General features: G+C 37.2%; 1 protein-coding gene across 1 annotated transcript; it reads right to left on the minus strand.

The window, feature by feature from the left end:
- Positions 1–13,950: 13,950 nt before the first annotated feature.
- LOC141716831 (F-box/kelch-repeat protein At3g23880-like) lies at positions 13,951–15,282 on the minus strand. Its single transcript, XM_074519008.1, has one exon. The coding sequence runs from the start codon at positions 15,258–15,260 to the stop codon at positions 14,025–14,027; it is 1,236 nt and encodes a 411-aa protein (XP_074375109.1). The 5' UTR covers positions 15,261–15,282; the 3' UTR covers positions 13,951–14,024.
- Between the last annotated feature and the right edge of the window lie 2,100 nt (positions 15,283–17,382).

Below are 17,382 nucleotides of genomic sequence, written 5' to 3' on the forward strand. Positions count from 1 at the left end.
ATATTATTAATAGTTTCTATTTCATCTTTCTTGTTGTTTATCTTCTGTTCAGGGTTCATATTCTTTCTATAAATCTTAATTTATTCTGATCATTTATTTCTATTCCTTCATTTGTTATATTATATTTTATTTCATTTAAGAAATCCATTCCTAATAATAGTTGATAACTACGTCATTTTTTATCACTCCTAGACTTATATTATATTCTAAGTCTAAAATTTTTAATCTTAATTTTATACCTTTTGTTATTATTGTTTCTCTCGAACTATTTGGTTCAGTTATTATTTGAGGTTCTATTTCCTCACATTTGTTTGAGTCAACTTCAGTTATATGTATTTGACTTTTGGTTGCTCCAGTATTTATTTCTGTTAAAACTTCTTTGGCAAATATTCCATTAAATATTATTATTTTTATTCTTAATTTATCTGATTCATAACACGGTAATTTTATTAAATCTAATTTTCTACTGGTCATACTCATTGATGTAATTAATTTTATAGGATTTTGTTATTTGAGATTCTTCTTTATATTCAATTTTTTCTAATATATCATTGTATAACTTTGGTACTATTATTCCTAGTTCCGTTTGTTTCTTTACATGATCGTTTCCATTCATAGCATAAACTATTCTAGTTTCTATACTAATTACTTTACTTCCCTTTTGCATTTTTATTCCATCTAATTTATAATATAATGTTAAAGATCTTTCTTTATTTTCATCTCATAATGATATGCTAAAATCAGGTTGTATTATAAATTTTAATTTCTGATATATCAAGTTTCCTTTTACTACATATTTCCTATTATTCTATCGTCTAGTACATATATCTGTATAGGAGTATCAATATATTTCTGAAAATATGCTTTTATTGTAAATTCTAGTGCTCCAAAATAAATATTTTTTGGTTTATTTACTTCCTTTTGTTTTAATTTAGATAGTTCTCTTTTTATCAAACCATCTGTTATTAAATTTATTTTTGCTTTTTCATTTATCGTATCTATATCTATTACATTTTCATGTTTTTGAGCTATATATATAACTTCTTTATTTCTTTCAAAATATGATGTTTTCAATATCTTTTTTATTGTTAGTTCTTCTGTTTCACTTTGGATTTGATTATATATATATCCGGTTTAAAACTTACAGTTTGTGATGTTCCTTCTTCGTATTCATCCATTTGATAATATACATCTTGTTTTTCACTTGATTTTTCTAATGACATTTTTTCGAACTGTATTATTATCCAGTTATATTACTTGATAAAATTATTCTTCTAAGTCCTTGTATTCTCAGTTTATTATTTTTAAATTTTATTATCATATTTCCAAGTTGTTGAGTATTTCATCCCTATTTTCTCTTGTCCATTCAATTTTATTTTTTCTTTCGTGCAATTTATCTAGTTCTATTTCTAATTTTTCTTGATTTTTTATTAAAAGTTTTATTTTTCTATTATTTCTAGTTATTGCATTTGGATCTATCCAATTCATTTTTTAATTTTTTATCTTAAATCATTTATTAATTTATATTGTTCAGTTAATACTTCTTTTAAGTCTTTTATTTGAATTTCTAAATTAGTTTCTTTAATAAATTTTTCTCGTTTTATTAAAAGATTTTCTTCTTCCGGTCTTTTAATTTTTTCATCTCTCTCTTCCAACATTGTTCATAACCTAGCTATAATATCTAATTTTTTATTTATTATTTGCATGCTTATTTTACAACTTTCAATATGTTGATTTATATCTTTATTAAAAGTAAAGGTTTTATCTGCTATCATTTTAATTCTTTCTAACTTATAATCTTCCATTAATCAAATATTTATTTATTTTATTTATATAAATATATTAACTGTTTATATAAATTTTTCTTACACATTTATTTATATTATTTATATAAATATATTAGCTGTTTATATAAATTTTTCTTACAATTTGTTTTGTTTCTTTATTTTCTACTATAAAATAAATTAATAGATTTGCTATTATTTTAGATTTATAACTTTTATTATTATCTCTTAGTAATTTTGCTGGGGTCTCATTTAATTTTCAAATTTTAATATTAAGATTTCGTTTTTTACTGTTCATATTCATAATTACTGATAGGGATAAATAAGTCCTGATTTTATAATTAATGGGCTGATAGGCCCAATAATAAGATGTATAATATTCAGACCAGAAAGGTTAAGTCTGACGGACCAGATCAGGCCTGGTGGAATAAAAAAGGCCCAAAAAGCCCTGATTATTAATTAATTTCGTAATTAATTAATAAGGGAGAAATCAGATGTTGAAAAGAGTCCCGATGAGGATATAAATCCTTAGAGATTAGCCTCAAGGGGACCTAAAAGGATAAGGAATCAGCTTCCTACTTCCTAGGACTCCTAAGTCTATCCTAATTCAGAGGCTTATCCACCAAGTCTCCTATACCAAGTCCAATTCAAGGACTCCCACATCTATATAAGGGGTCTCACCCCCACCAATCAGAACTACGTTTTTTGACTTGATCCTTGGCAATCAGCAAGGTACGTAGGCATCTTGTTAAGGCAGATTGAGTCACGAAACACAAGAGCAGTCAAATCGAGCCTCGAAGCTCACGTTCCTTAGTATTAAATACAGCAATTATATATAGTAGTTTTAATCCATAACATTTGGCGCCGTCTGTGGGAAAAAACGGAACAACAACCATGGCGAGAACACGGAGAACAACTAGCACTCTGGAGGAGGGAACACCATCAGGGACAACCCAGGTGATTTCATCAACCGTGGAGGTTCCTCCCCATTCAACTTATGCATCTACTCAGGGGGAAGCCCAGACAGGGGCAACTCATCCTCAGCCACAAGGGACAACTCCCCCGACTATTCAAGGTACGAATCCTCAAGTTCAACAAATACATATACCTGTGAATTCTCGACCCGTCGGGTATGAATATTCAACTATTATTACTACTAACCCCCCTTATGGGATGCCCCTTCACCCTGAGGTTGGAGGAAGTGGATATGCTGGGCGAAGCGAAGCACGAGGGCGGTCGCCCCCCTATATACGAGGTTTGGATCCTATCCCTGAGGATCGGGAATTTTCTGGTCCATACACTGAGAGAGACTCCGAATCTTCGGATGATGAAGTAGCCCCGAGAAGGAGGCGTCCTGGAAAAGAGCCAATGGCCGATGGAAGGCAACGCCCCCAAAGCACCCCAGGGGCGAATCCCCAAGAAGTGCAGGAAAAGATCAGGGCTCATGAGGCTGAAATCCAAAGGCTGAGGCGTGATTTGGAGGCTCACCAAGCCACCAGACCCCACATACCTCCTAGGGGGAGAAATCCTCCTCCTGTCATAGACCTGGATGGTCCGGTAAGAAGAAGGGCTGCTGTCCCAAGAACTGATCCAAGCAATCTCCTTCCCCTTGGAGATCCTGATGATCCAACTCCACCCTTCACAGAAGAGATAATGAATGCCCATATCTCAAGAAAATTTAAGATGCCCACTATCAAAGCCTATGATGGCACGGGAGACCCCGCTAATCATGTTAGGACATTCTCTAATGCACTGCTGCTGCAACCCGTGAATGATGCTATAAAATGTCGGGCCTTCCCTCAAACCCTGTCGGGTATGGCTCAAAGATGGTACAGTCGCCTACCCCCAAATTCTATTGGATCATTCAGGGAATTAAGTCAGGCTTTTATTAAGCAATTCATCAGTGGAAGAGTCCATGAGAAAAGTTCAGCATCTCTTATGAGTCTTGTGCAGGGAGCTAAAGAATCCTTAAGAGATTACCTAAATCGTTTTACAAAGGAGGCTTTAAAAGTCCCAGACCTTGATGATAAGGTAGCCATGATAGCACTGCAACAAGGAACTAGGGATGAGTTTTTCAAGATGTCTTTGGCCAAACGACCCCCTGAGAGCATGTTGCAGCTCCAAGAGAGGGCAGGGAAGTATATCAAGGTTGAAGAGAGTATGAGGAAGACCGTAGTAAGTAATGAGCCCACTGGAGGCAAGAAACGAAAAACTGATTTGGAGTATATCGCTAAGGATAAATATCCTAGAACTGAACAAAACCCTGATTCAACCCCCAAGAAGGGAGGACCTGGGCAAAAGTTCACTGAATACGCTAAGCTGAATGCTCCCAGAAGTCAGATTTTGATGGAGATTGAGAAAGACAGAGATATTCGCTGGCCTAAGCCCTTGAAGGCTGATCCCGCCAAGCTAGATAAGGGAAAGTATTGCAGGTTTCACAAAGATGTTGGCCATGACACCGATGAGTGTAGGCAGTTGAAAGATGAAATTGAGTTTTTGATTCGAAAAGGAAGGCTGAACAAGTATACTGGAGATGGAGGAGACAGAAACAATAATGGAAGGAAGAACTTTGAAGATCGTAGGAGGGACCAAGATGATCAGGGGCGGAATCCCCAACCTAGAGGACCAGTTATAAACACCATTTATGGAGGGCCGAGACCTCGAGGGCCTGTGATAAACACGATCTTTGGAGGTCCAACTGCTGCTGGATTGTCCAAAAATTCCAGAAAGGCATATACTAGAGAGGTTATGCATATTGTTGGAGAAGCCCCGAAGAGGGCCAGGACAGAAGTAATATTGGCTTTTGATGATTCCGACCTAGAGGGTGTGAAGTTTCCCCATGACGACCCGCTGGTCATAACGCCGATAATAGGAAATAGCCCGGTTAAGAGGGTCCTTGTGGATAATGGTGCTTCTGTGGATATCTTGCTCCACGACACCTTTCTAAGGATGGGGTATAACGACTCCCAGTTGACACCAACCGACATGCCGATATATGGATTTGCTGGAGTAGAATGTCCTGTGGAAGGGATAATTAAATTACCAACCACCATAGGTACGGAGCCAAGGCAAGCAACGCAGATGCTGGATTTTGTGGTGGTAAAGGCTAGTTCAACTTATAATGCTATCATGGGGAGAACAGGGATACATGCCTTCAAGGCAGTCCCCTCTTCCTACCATTCAGTCATGAAGTTTCCCACCCGAAACGGGATTGGAGAAGAGAGGGGAGATCAAAAAATGGCTAGAAGCTGTTATGTGGCCTCCTTGAGGGCAGATGGAGTCGGGGGGCAGGTTCTTCCTATTGAAGATATGGATGTTCGAGAAAATGATGAGAATAGAGGAAGGCCAGCAGAAGAATTGGTTTCGGTTCCTTTAGATCCCAAGAATCCTGAGAGGATGACTTTCATTGGAGCTACATTAGAGGAGCCCCTTAGAGGGAAGTTAGTGAAATTTTTGCAAGAAAATAGTGATGTGTTTGCATGGTCAGCAGCTGATATGCCAGGCATAGACCCGGGGTTAATTACCCACAAGTTAAACGTGGATCCAAGCCGGAAGACAGTGAAACAAAAGAAAAGAAATTTTGCCCCGGAAAGACAAGAGGCTATAAAGCAGGAAGTGGAAAAGCTCTTAGAGGCTGGTTTCATTGAGGAGATTCAATTTCCGGAGTGGTTAGCAAACCCTGTAATGGTGAAGAAGGCTAATGGAAAGTGGAGGATGTGTATAGACTTCACCGATCTGAATGATGCATGCCCCAAAGACTGTTTTCCGCTGCCTAGAATTGATACTTTGATTGATGCCACCGCTGGACATGAGATGCTGAGTTTCATGGATGGGTTTAGCGGATACAACCAGATCAAAATGCATAAGGATGACATTCCAAAGGTATCATTTATCACTGACTTTGGTGTTTATTGTTATCTTGTTATGGCGTTTGGTCTCAAGAATGCAGGAGCCACCTATCAAAGGTTGGTGAATAAAATCTTTAAGGATCTTATTGGGAAGACTATGGAAGTCTATGTTGATGACATGCTAGTCAAGAGTCTAGTAAAGACTGATCATATAACCCATTTGAGGGAAGCTTTTGAGGTCCTGAGGTACCACAAGATGATGTTGAATCCCATGAAGTGTGCTTTCGGAGTAGGATCTGGAAAATTCTTGGGATTGATGGTCTCAAAGAGGGGAATTGAGGCTAACCCCGATAAAATAAAGGCAATCCTGGACATGGAACCCCCAAAAACTGTCAAGGATGTTCAGAAACTCACAGGAAGGGTTGCTGCGCTAGGACGATTCATCTCCAAGTCAGGAGACAAGTGCTTGTCATTCTTCAAGTCATTAAAGAACATTAAAGACTTTGTATGGAGTGAGGAAAATCAGAAGGCATTTGAAGAGTTAAAGAAGTATATGGGCCAGGCCCCGTTGTTGGCCAAGCCAGTTCTGGGTGAAGTTTTATTCTTGTACTTGGCTGTTTCAGAAAGCGCCTTGAGCGCGGTGTTGGTTAAGGAGGAACTGAAAGTCCAGAAACCCGTATACTATGTCAGCAAAATTTTGCATGGTGCTGAGTTGAATTATTCAGCCATTGAGAAATTCGCTTTAGCCTTGGTAATGGCTTCAAGAAAGCTGCGTCCTTATTTTCAAGCTCACCAAATTGAAGTGCTAATAAATCAGCCACTGAGAAATATCATTCACAGTCCCAAGGCAAGTGGGAGACTGATTAAGTGGGCAATAGAGTTGGGAGAGTTCGATCTCAAGTATAAGCCACGTATGGCCATAAAAGCCCAGGCACTAGCTAACTTCGTGGTGGAATGTACCATACCCAACCAAGAAGTCGGGGGGCAGGAAGATACCACACCTCAAGACAAGGGAGTCGACAATGGGGACAAGGAGAAAGAATATTGGGTTCTCTATTTTGATGGAGCATCAAAAACAAATTCCAGTGGAGCAGGGTTGGTTTTGCAAAGCCCTGATGGATTCTTAATTGAGTATGCCATGAAGCTAGACTTCCCAACCACAAACAATGAGGCAGAGTATGAAGCCCTGATTGCTGGCCTTGGTCTAGCTGGGACACTTAGAGTCAAAAACTTAAAGGTCCGTGGAGACTCGAAGTTGATCATATCCCAGGTAAAGGGAGAATTTGAAGCAAGGGATGATACGATGGCAAAGTATGTTCGCCTAGTAAGGGCTGTGATGACCCAATTTAATGAATGCCATGTTGAACACATTCCAAGGGAAGAAAATGCTAAAGCAGATGCGCTATCAAAGTTTGCTTCATCTGAGATTGAAGAAAGTTCAGGAAGTGTGTACTTCCGTGTTTTGAAGACACGAAGCATAGATGTTAAGCTTGTGGCTCCCGTAGGCTTGGGGACGTCATGGATTGATCCCATCAAGGCTCACATTCAGACCGGTTGGTTGCCAAGCGATACAATTGAGGCACGGAAGTTAACTGTTCGAGCACTAAGGTACTCTTTGATAGATGGGATTCTATATAAAAGATCTTTCGTGGTTCCTTACTTGAGGTGTCTCAGGCCCGATGAGGCACGCTTGGCTCTTGAGGAAGTGCATGAAGGCATTTGCGGGCAGCACTTGGGGGGCAGGGCCTTGGCTCATAAGTTAACCCGTTTAGGCTTTTATTGGCCAAAAATGATGGCTGATGCCAAAGAATATGTGAAGAAGTGTGACCGCTGTCAAAAGCATGCACCAATTGTTAGACAACCCCCCGAGATGCTGACCTCTATCAACTCACCTATTCCCTTTGCCATGTGGGGGATGGATATTCTAGGGCCTTTTCCTATGGCCACGGCACAAAGGAAATTTCTGATTGTAGCCATTGATTATTTCACCAAGTGGATCGAAGCCAAACCTTTGGCCAAAATCACAACTAAGCAGGTTGCACAATTCCTGTGGGAAAACATTATGTGCCGATATGGAATTCCCCGTATCCTCGTCACTGACAATGGAACGCAATTCAACAATGAGGAATTCAAGAAGTATTGTGAAGAAAATGAAATTGAGTTACGATTCACCTCTGTGGCTCACCCGCAAGCCAATGGGCAAGCGGAGGTAGCAAATCGGATAATCCTGGATGGATTAAAGAAGAGGATCGAGAAGTCAAGAAATAATTGGGTGGACGAGATACTTCCCATATTGTGGGCCTATAGGACTACCTGTAGAGTCACGACAAATGCAACTCCTTTCATGTTGGCATATGGGGCGGAAGCAGTAGTTCCCGTGGAGATATCACATTCTTCTCCAAGGATTCAGGCTTTTGATGAAAAAGAAAATGAGGAAGGGCAGAAGTTAGCCCTGGATTTAATCGATGAAGTGCGAGATAAAGCACACGCAAAGATAGTAGAATATCAGAAAAAGGCTTCATTCTACTACAACCTAAGGGTTAAAGAGAGGTTTTTCAAACAAGGTGACCTAGTCTTGAGAAAAATAGAGGCTTCTGGTGTCGGACAGAAAGGAAAGCTTGCCCCAAATTGGGAAGGGCCGTATAGAGTCAAGAGCGTTCAGGGTAGAGGAACCTACAAGCTGGAGACTATGGATGGTTTTGAAGTCCCGAGAACCTGGCACGCACAAAACCTGAAGGTTTACTACGTGTGAGATGGTCGAAGTACGATTCTCACTCGTCAGGATGGCGAGTAGGTTGAAAAGCACCTTGAAGCTTTGCTTGCTTAGGATTTATATGTTTTAGTTTTATTACGAAATTTATTAAGACTTGTGTAAGGGACGAATCCCAGACAATTTTATGAAATTCATAAGTTCTTCAAAGTATGTTTGTGGCCTAACAAATAAAAATCAAATGCATGGATGCAAGCATAAAAGGTGATAAATGAGATAGATCTGATAGATGTTACAAAATTTTGATAAATAAAGTCTCGAAAATAAAAAAGCCACGCAGGGCTGAAAAAGCTCTAAGGAGCTGAAGTACCCTCGGCATCCATATCATCGTCCTCTCCACTCTCGCTGGATGTCTCTGTCGTCTCGGAGGAGGAGGAAGAGCTGTCGTCCTCAGCAGGTCTGGAAGAAGACTCGGGAGGAGGAAGGAGTGGATCCTGAGGAACATGGTCTGAGACAACTACTCGGGTACGAAACCTCTGTAGCAAAGCCTCGTCATCAGGACAGATATAGTCCGCCGGGTTAATATCAGGACAAGCCTCGTTCACGGTCCCAAGGGCCGTGTCCCAACCAGTCCTAAAAAACTCGGGAAAGACTGAATCATCCCTAATCCTCATAGATTGGGCAAACTCCTCCGAGTCCAGATAGTTGTCTATAGCCTTATCCTTATCCGCCCGAAGTACCACCAGCTCGGCGTTAGACTCTCCGAGTTCTTCCTCCTTGCGCTTGAGCTTCTTCTCCAGGGTAGCATACTTCTTCTGCTGCCTCCTGAGGGCATTATCGGCCTTATCAGAAGCCCGCTTCCATGATTCGGCTTGCCTCACAGCGCCTTGAAAGTAGGCGTTAGACTGAAACAAAACAATTAACAAAGTATAAGGCAAGAAAGTGCTACAAGAACAAGAAATAAGTTTAAAAAAGAGAAGGCATACCGAAGCCAGAGATTGGGCTCCCATGAGCTTAATCCTCTCAAGATCAGGGGTGGCCACCACATCAGTAAAGTCCTTTGGAGTCACGCTATGGTAGGACCAATCCCAAGCATGCTTCGTGGAACCAACCACGGTATCCCCTCGGCGGAATCCCCAGAGAGGCTGAAAGGCGCCTGTAGCAGCAGCAGCAGGGGCAGCAGCAGTGATAGGAGCATTATGGCCCTCGGCTCCTTCAGTTGAAGCCTCCCCCATAGGCTCCTTGTGCTTTCTCAAGAAGATAGGCTCTGTCGCCTTTCCTCGGGTGTCTAGGCCTGCTAACCGAGCTTTCTTCATCCTAGCTGTTTCCTCGACCAAGGGGACATTGTCCTCGTTAATCTCCTTAGCAGCTGAAACAAAGCAAAAGATAAAATAAGTGATGTTAATAATGCGTGAAATAAAGAAAAATTGAGGAGGGAAGAGAAATACCCTGTTGAGAAACAGAGGATAGTCCCACATGAATCAGGGAAAACTCTTCTAAAAGAGTCCAGCTGGTGGTGGTGCCATCATCCTGAGTGAGCCCATTGTAAATGATAGTTTCTTCAGGAGTTAAGTGAATGGATTTGAGGCTACCATCACTGACCTTCCCGAAGGAAGATCGAAAGAGCGTGCCCCAGTCGCCATTCTCCCAACGTAACCCAACGAAACTATTCCTCCAATTTGGATTATTATCAGGAATAGAGGCGCTATTAAAGATATGTTTGCTTTTGGGCCTTTGTTTGACATAAACCCAGCCACAAATATTGGAAGAACTATTGTAACATTGAAAGACTTTCCTAAAAACGGCTACAGAAAGAGGAAAGCCCTCCCTAAGACAACAAACCATAAAACAAAGAATATTCCTCCAGGCGTTTGGAGGAAGCTGACACGGGTTGATTTGTAAGTCAGCCAAAAGATGAGGGATAAAAGGATGGAAAGGGAACCTAAGCCCAGCATTAAGGGCGTCGGTGTAGATGAAGAGAGTATCAGGCCTCCAGTGGCAAGTACGGTCACCACCAGAGACTGGAACTAGTCTAAAGGGGGGAGGGACGTTATAACGAGCATTTAGTTTATTGAAATCTATGTTATGCCAAGTATTACAGTGATTAAAGGAGTCGAGATGTGCAGTGGAAGGATATTCATCCCCCCTAGTGTTAATCATATCGATCAAAGACATATACGAAGAACGAATATCGATATCCTTACCTCGTTTTGAAGCCGAGGCTATCTTTGCCGCCCTCTCGGAATTCTTGTCAGCCATTAGAAAGCTAGAAAAAGCCTGAAGGAGAGGTTGGAAAACTAAAGGAGGGATTTGAGAGAGGAAAGGCTAGAAAGTTGGAGGAAGGATGAGAAGAAATTTGTTGGATGATTGAAGAAGTGAAATGAGAGGTGTGAGGAATCACACTCTCATCCCACCTCTTTATAGCCAAGAAGAAGGGGATTTGGGCCTCAAAAAAGCCCATATGGGCCCAAAAATGGAAGGATCTGGAATGTTCCAGAATATTTTAGAAAAGTCTTAGAAAAGTCTTAGAAAAGTATGGAAAAATCTGGAATGATATGGAAGATTCCAGAATATTCTGGAAGTCAGGCTTAAGAGTTCAAGCCCAACCCAAGTTTGAACGGGCTTTGGAATTAAAACATGATAGAGGCCCAGTCCAAGAAAGCCCAGAAAGAGGGCCCAATTAGTTGACAAATAAGGCCCAGATTTAAGAAATAGGCCTATGAAGCCCAGTAAGAGGATAAGCCCAGTTAAAATGAGCTCAAAAGAATACAGCCCAGGATAAGGGCCCAAATCATAGAAATATGCAAGAAATTAATAGATTACAGACCAATTCGACCAGGAAACACAAAGGAATCCTGATCAAAACTCCTGAGGTCGAAATCTTGTCGATCAGGGCTGAAAAATAAGCTTAATTCGACCTGAATTGAGACTCATTCGACTAGAAATCAACTGAAAACCCTGGTCGAAACAATCCTGCTCGAAATAGCTTCGACCAAGGCAAGAAAGGCGGCTAATTCGGTCAAAACAAAGAATTCTGACCTCAAACCTTGACCAAAAAATTTTCTGGTCGAAAAAGGGAAAATAGCTGTTTTATTCGATCAAGAATGGCAGAATGTTTTTGACCCGGTCGACCAGGAAACCAAATAAAATCCTGGTCGAAAAATTTCTGGTCGAAAATTGTAAAAAAAAAAAAAAAAAGGAAGGGGTGAAAATCCTGGCCGAAATTCGACCAGGATTCCTGATCGAATAGAACCTGCTCGAAATTCAATCGACCAGGGCATACTGAAGGTTAATTCGACCAGGATCCTGGCCGAATGGATTCCTGGTCGAAATCTGCATTAAAAAAAAAAAAAAAAAAAAGAGAGAGAAGGAAGAAAAATCCTGGAAAATAAAAAAAAAAAATAATAATAATAATAAGGAAATTCCTTAAATAATTTCTGAAAAATATTAATATTTTCAGAAATAAGGAATAAATCCAGAAAAATTAGGATAAATCCCAGAAATTAAGGGAAAAATCCAGAAAAATTAGGATAAATCCCAGAAATTAAGGGAAAAATCCAGAAAATTAGGATAAATCCCAGAAATTAAGGGAAAAATCCAGAAAATTAGGATAAATCCCAGAAATTAAGGGAAAAATCCAGAAAATTAGGATAAATCCCAGAAATTAAGGGAAAAATCCAGAAAAATTAGGATAAATCCCAGAAATTAAGGGAAAAATCCAGAAAATTAGGATAAATCCCAGAAATTAAGGGAAAAATCCAGAAAAATTAGGATAAATCCCAGAAATTAAGGGAAAAATCCCAGAAAATTAGGGAGAAATTCCTGGAAATTAAGATAATTTCTGAATAAAAGGAAGATTCATTGTAAATGTGTAGGTCGCTCCACACTTTACGCAAAAACAAAACCCTGAAAGGGAACGAATAACTTCTGCGAAACCGAATCAATGTTTCCCAAAAGTTGGGGGGCAAATGATAGGGATAAATAAGTCCTGATTTTATAATTAATGGGCTGATAGGCCCAATAATAAGATGTATAATATTCAGACCAGAAAGGTTAAGTCTGACGGACCAGATCAGGCCTGGTGGAATAAAAAAGGCCCAAAAAGCCCTGATTATTAATTAATTTCGTAATTAATTAATAAGGGAGAAATCAGATGTTGAAAAGAGTCCCGATGAGGATATAAATCCTTAGAGATTAGCCTCAAGGGGACCTAAAAGGATAAGGAATCAGCTTCCTACTTCCTAGGACTCCTAAGTCTATCCTAATTCAGAGGCTTATCCACCAAGTCTCCTATACCAAGTCCAATTCAAGGACTCCCACATCTATATAAGGGGTCTCACCCCCACCAATCAGAACTACGTTTTTTGACTTGATCCTTGGCAATCAGCAAGGTACGTAGGCATCTTGTTAAGGCAGATTGAGTCACGAAACACAAGAGCAGTCAAATCGAGCCTCGAAACTCACGTTCCTTAGTATTAAATACAGCAATTATATATAGTAGTTTTAATCCATAACAATTACTATTCAATTTTCACTATTCATCGATTACTATTCATTGGTTACTATTCATTCCGAAAATTTGAACTTTGCGCCACTCATCTTTTAATGCTCCCTATTATTTGCTACATTAAATTTTACTATTTTCATGCTTGCTACTATTTGCTATGATTATGAATTATGTTTTTGCTGTTCATCTTCTGGTTCGGCTTATTTTCTAGCTCTATATCATATTGGGGCATCGTTTTGCTATATCTGATAAGGGAAGAGATACAGATATATAAATCATAAAATTATGTTTTATATTTTCTGACACTGATTGGGGGAATAGTGCAAAATAGTGCGTAAAATTTATGAATAATTGAAGGTACTAACAAAATTAGGATGGGACTGACTACGAAACCTAACACCGCTGTCTAATTTGCATTTATTTCAATACACTTGGACAGTTTATAACACAGCCACTAATCTAAAACAAGCATTTAAGCTACAGCAAATATATATTATTCACTTCACAACCAATCGTATATGTTCTAACCTTCTCTTCAGAGTTCAACTGCAATTAAGCCTTACTTAGCTGACCAATCCCTTCCTGAAATTCCACAGCTCCATGTGATTTCAACATGACTCTGGAACCCTTTCTTCCATTGCACAAGGACGGACTATCATTGCTAGGAAATTTCGCTGCTTTATGAAATTATTAACTAGAATACCTATTTGTTTAGAGTCTATGACACCTAATTCATTCACTCTACCACCATATTCTATGCAACTCTGCTCAGTTGTACATTAATCTGTTGGAACTTAATTTGGTTTTCTGTTTGATGCATTCAATTTCATAACCCCTTCTAGTAGATACTCTCACAATTTCAGAAGATATATGTTTAAACAACTTTTACATTGTCTTTTTTAAATTCTTCTCAAAAGTTCTGTAAACAAGCTCTCCACAATTTTATTGAATGAATATCCTCAAGTGCAACAATCAATGAAAACAAGTGCAACAATCAATGAAAACGAATAATAATTAGTTCACAGACTCATTCTAATCAGTAATCAATACTGGTTATGAATTTATAATGATCTCACTTACAAAATAATTCTAAATGCCACTACTAATTAAGACCAACTGTGCAACTACTTTGCTATCACTCCTTCCTTTCTTCTTCTTGATCGTCATTCATCAACCTATTTCTTCTTCTGTATATATTTCCGAGTTCCATATGACACGCAATTCTTATTTTCGGTTTTCCATTTTTGCAATGTAAAGGCCGCGGTATGAACAGAACAACGCTCTTTGACAATGTATTTATCCTTGGTGATTTTATCAAGTAGAACAAGGCTCTCCACAAAAGAATTTATTCCCCATAAAGTATTCCACTTTTCTAAAGTTTCAAACCGCTGTCGAAATTTCAGCTCTGTAAACTGATTAGTCTCCAGGTTGAACAACATAAACTCATTTGAATAGCAGGTCCTTACCATAATTTTACCATCGTCAATGAACCCCAGTGGATAACTATCTTTAAGATCAATGCTGAACCTCTTTTCCCACATAAGCTTTCCATTCAGTATCCACATAACCATTCCAGCAGAAATTTCACTCGGACAATATTCCAAGAGGGCTATCGATTCTCCATATGCTTTCATAGTAAAGCTTGAATCTGCCTTGAAGTGTTCTGGAAAATTAACTTTTCGGATTATCTCATAACTGAAATCGTAACATACAACTTGACAAGGTTCTTCTTTTACAAAATATGCTACACCGTTTACCAAAATTGCATTGATATCTTTCGTGTACTTATCATAGTCACCGCCATGAGGAGTATAATCAGGATCATTAAATTCTACAGACTTCCAATCATCAGTGCTCAAACTATAAATAAGAACACAGTATAATTCCTCATAACGAAAAATCTTGATTACTTTGTAATCATCATCATGATAACCAAAAGCTAGACCATGGGGTTCAATGAGGTCAATTTCATATGGACTTGGAATTATTTTTCCTCTTCTAGCAATAGGATTCCATAGATATACTGCACATCTCAAAGACAATTCTCCGTCAGATAAACATAACAGTCCATTACAAATTCCATAAACATTCAAATATAAACTTCCAGAGTGTTCAAAACTTGTCAATTTTGGTCTGTAGCACCCTGTATGATCGGCAGTTTCAATATCAATGCATGATTCGTTGTTAATGAGATACGCTGAGTAAAAATCTTCGTTATCAAATAAGAGATATCTTTTGGTGGTTGAGGAGCTTTTGTTATGAGCGAGATGTGAGTAACAAAAAGACTTGCCACTGATCAACCTATTCCAAGATTTGCACACGCACTTGAATCGCAAAAGAGACTTAACAGGAAGGTTTAGTAAAATCTGGTTACGTAATTCTTCAGGTATATATTTCTTTGTCGATGCCATTGCAATATAAGTTGAAGTTGCAGAAAAGTATGGTAGGGTTAAAGGTTACTTTTAAGAGATATCGGAGTTTATAAGTCTTGACAAATAAAGTATAAATTTATATCAAATCATCAATCAATGTGTATATATATAAAGAGGTGAGAATTTCTTAACATACTCTGGTTAGGTATTCTGATGTGTTAATTATGAGCAATTCTAAATTGAGTAGAATTTCCTTAAAGTTTAAACCAAAAATAAGTATATATCCTCAACTCAATAGAATAATAATATAAAATTCGTAATTATTTATTTTTTTCGCATGAGCTATAAAGTCATCAAAATCTGATTTATTGAAATTAAGATAGAACCGAAATAAAGTCAAACAAAACTCAGTAATTTTTTTGTTTGTTTGAACTTTAATTTGAGTTTTTAACTATTTCAAATTAATAAACATTTGTTAAATAAAAAATAAAACAATCATGCTTTAAACATAATTAAAATAAACTAAATATAATTAGTTGAATTTGATCTGTATAATGAGTTTGGGGATAAAAAAGTTTAAAATAAAATTAAATGTGATTCGTATGCTATTGAATTAGGATAAAAAATTTCGTTTAAATTAAAAATAAATACACTTCATGACCACGTATAAAAAAACAATAATACCTCTTTCTTTTTAAATTTAAATACCTCAAAATAAATAAGAAACAAATCTTATCCTTATTATCTAATATACCGAAATTGTATCTCACCCAAGATAGTTATTATCCATGTAATACCAATTTAATATGACCATTAGATAATTTTGCAAATATATGTGCATATGTATAACTATTATCAAATCATATAAAAAATTGAATAAGCAAATTTCACATCTTAAAAGTTACAATTCAATTTATATTTAAAAATATATAATATTAAAAAAAACTGTGTATCGCACGGGTAATAATAATTTTTTTATATATAAGCTTGCAATTTTTTTCTAATAATTATGATTCTAATTAATTTTTTAAAAATTTTGAAAAAACTTTCTAAATCAGAATTAGATGTATTTGACTATTTTCTAATAAATATAGTTTTTTCAAATTATTTTAATTATTTAATAATGTAATTATATCCTTCTATATAATACGCTTAAGGGGATATTTTCCAAATATATGATGGTTATGATTACCATTAGATATTGAAATAAATAGATTATAATCATTAAATCTAAAATAAAGAAGGAATGTTGTTAGCTACTCCCTCTGTCTCATTGAATTTTATACATTACTTTTCGTCACGCTTTTCAATACTCCCTTAAAACATAACTCCATAATATTTTGTTAAATTTTTTTTATGAATAAAAGTTTTATGTTTAAACTTTTATTCAAAAAAAAATTTAAAAATATTATAAAACTATACTTTATATAAGTCTCGAAATACGCGCAAATAGTAAACGTAGAGAACCTGGTGGCACGGAGGTAGTATTGAGTACAACACAGAGGGGTTAAAAGTGTTTTCTTGATTTTTAACATTTTTGAAGTTTGGATATTAGGTATGTGAACAAAGTAGTTTAATTGTAGAGATATTATGTTAGAAGAATTAAAACAACAAGTACAATAAACAAAATATTTCAAACTCACTTAATTTGTATTAATTAAGTTTGTCTTGCTATAAATTTTGTGTTCTTAAAAATATAAGAACTCTGCTTCTTTCTTGAGAGAACACGAGAAAATGTGAATCTGTTTGTTACTCCTAAAATAAGGACCAGTGCATGCTTCATACACTAGCAACACGGGTTAACAAAACTTGCACTAAAATGTACCAAACTATTTTTTAAAGCAACCTTTTTCTTTTTTCATTTCTAGCTTAGCAAATCTGTGCATAATCTTGTAGGTCTGTGACCATCCTTTGTCTAGTTAATCTTGACCCTTCATCTTGTATTCTTCCCAACCACTTTGTAGACTTTTCAATCTAGTCGATAGATCATTTGTTGACTGATAATCTTGAATTTTCACTTGTTTGCATTATGTATTTGAGAGGCATGTCGAGATCTCCAGTTTGTTCTATAGAGAAGTGACATCTTGATAAGTATATTGACTTATCTATATCTATGAGTTATCTATAGTTATATTTGACTTGTTAATGTCTCTTGATATTT

This window comes from Apium graveolens, chromosome 4 (assembly GCF_009905375.1).
Source record: "Apium graveolens cultivar Ventura chromosome 4, ASM990537v1, whole genome shotgun sequence".
Taxonomy (NCBI): Eukaryota; Viridiplantae; Streptophyta; class Magnoliopsida; order Apiales; family Apiaceae; genus Apium; species Apium graveolens.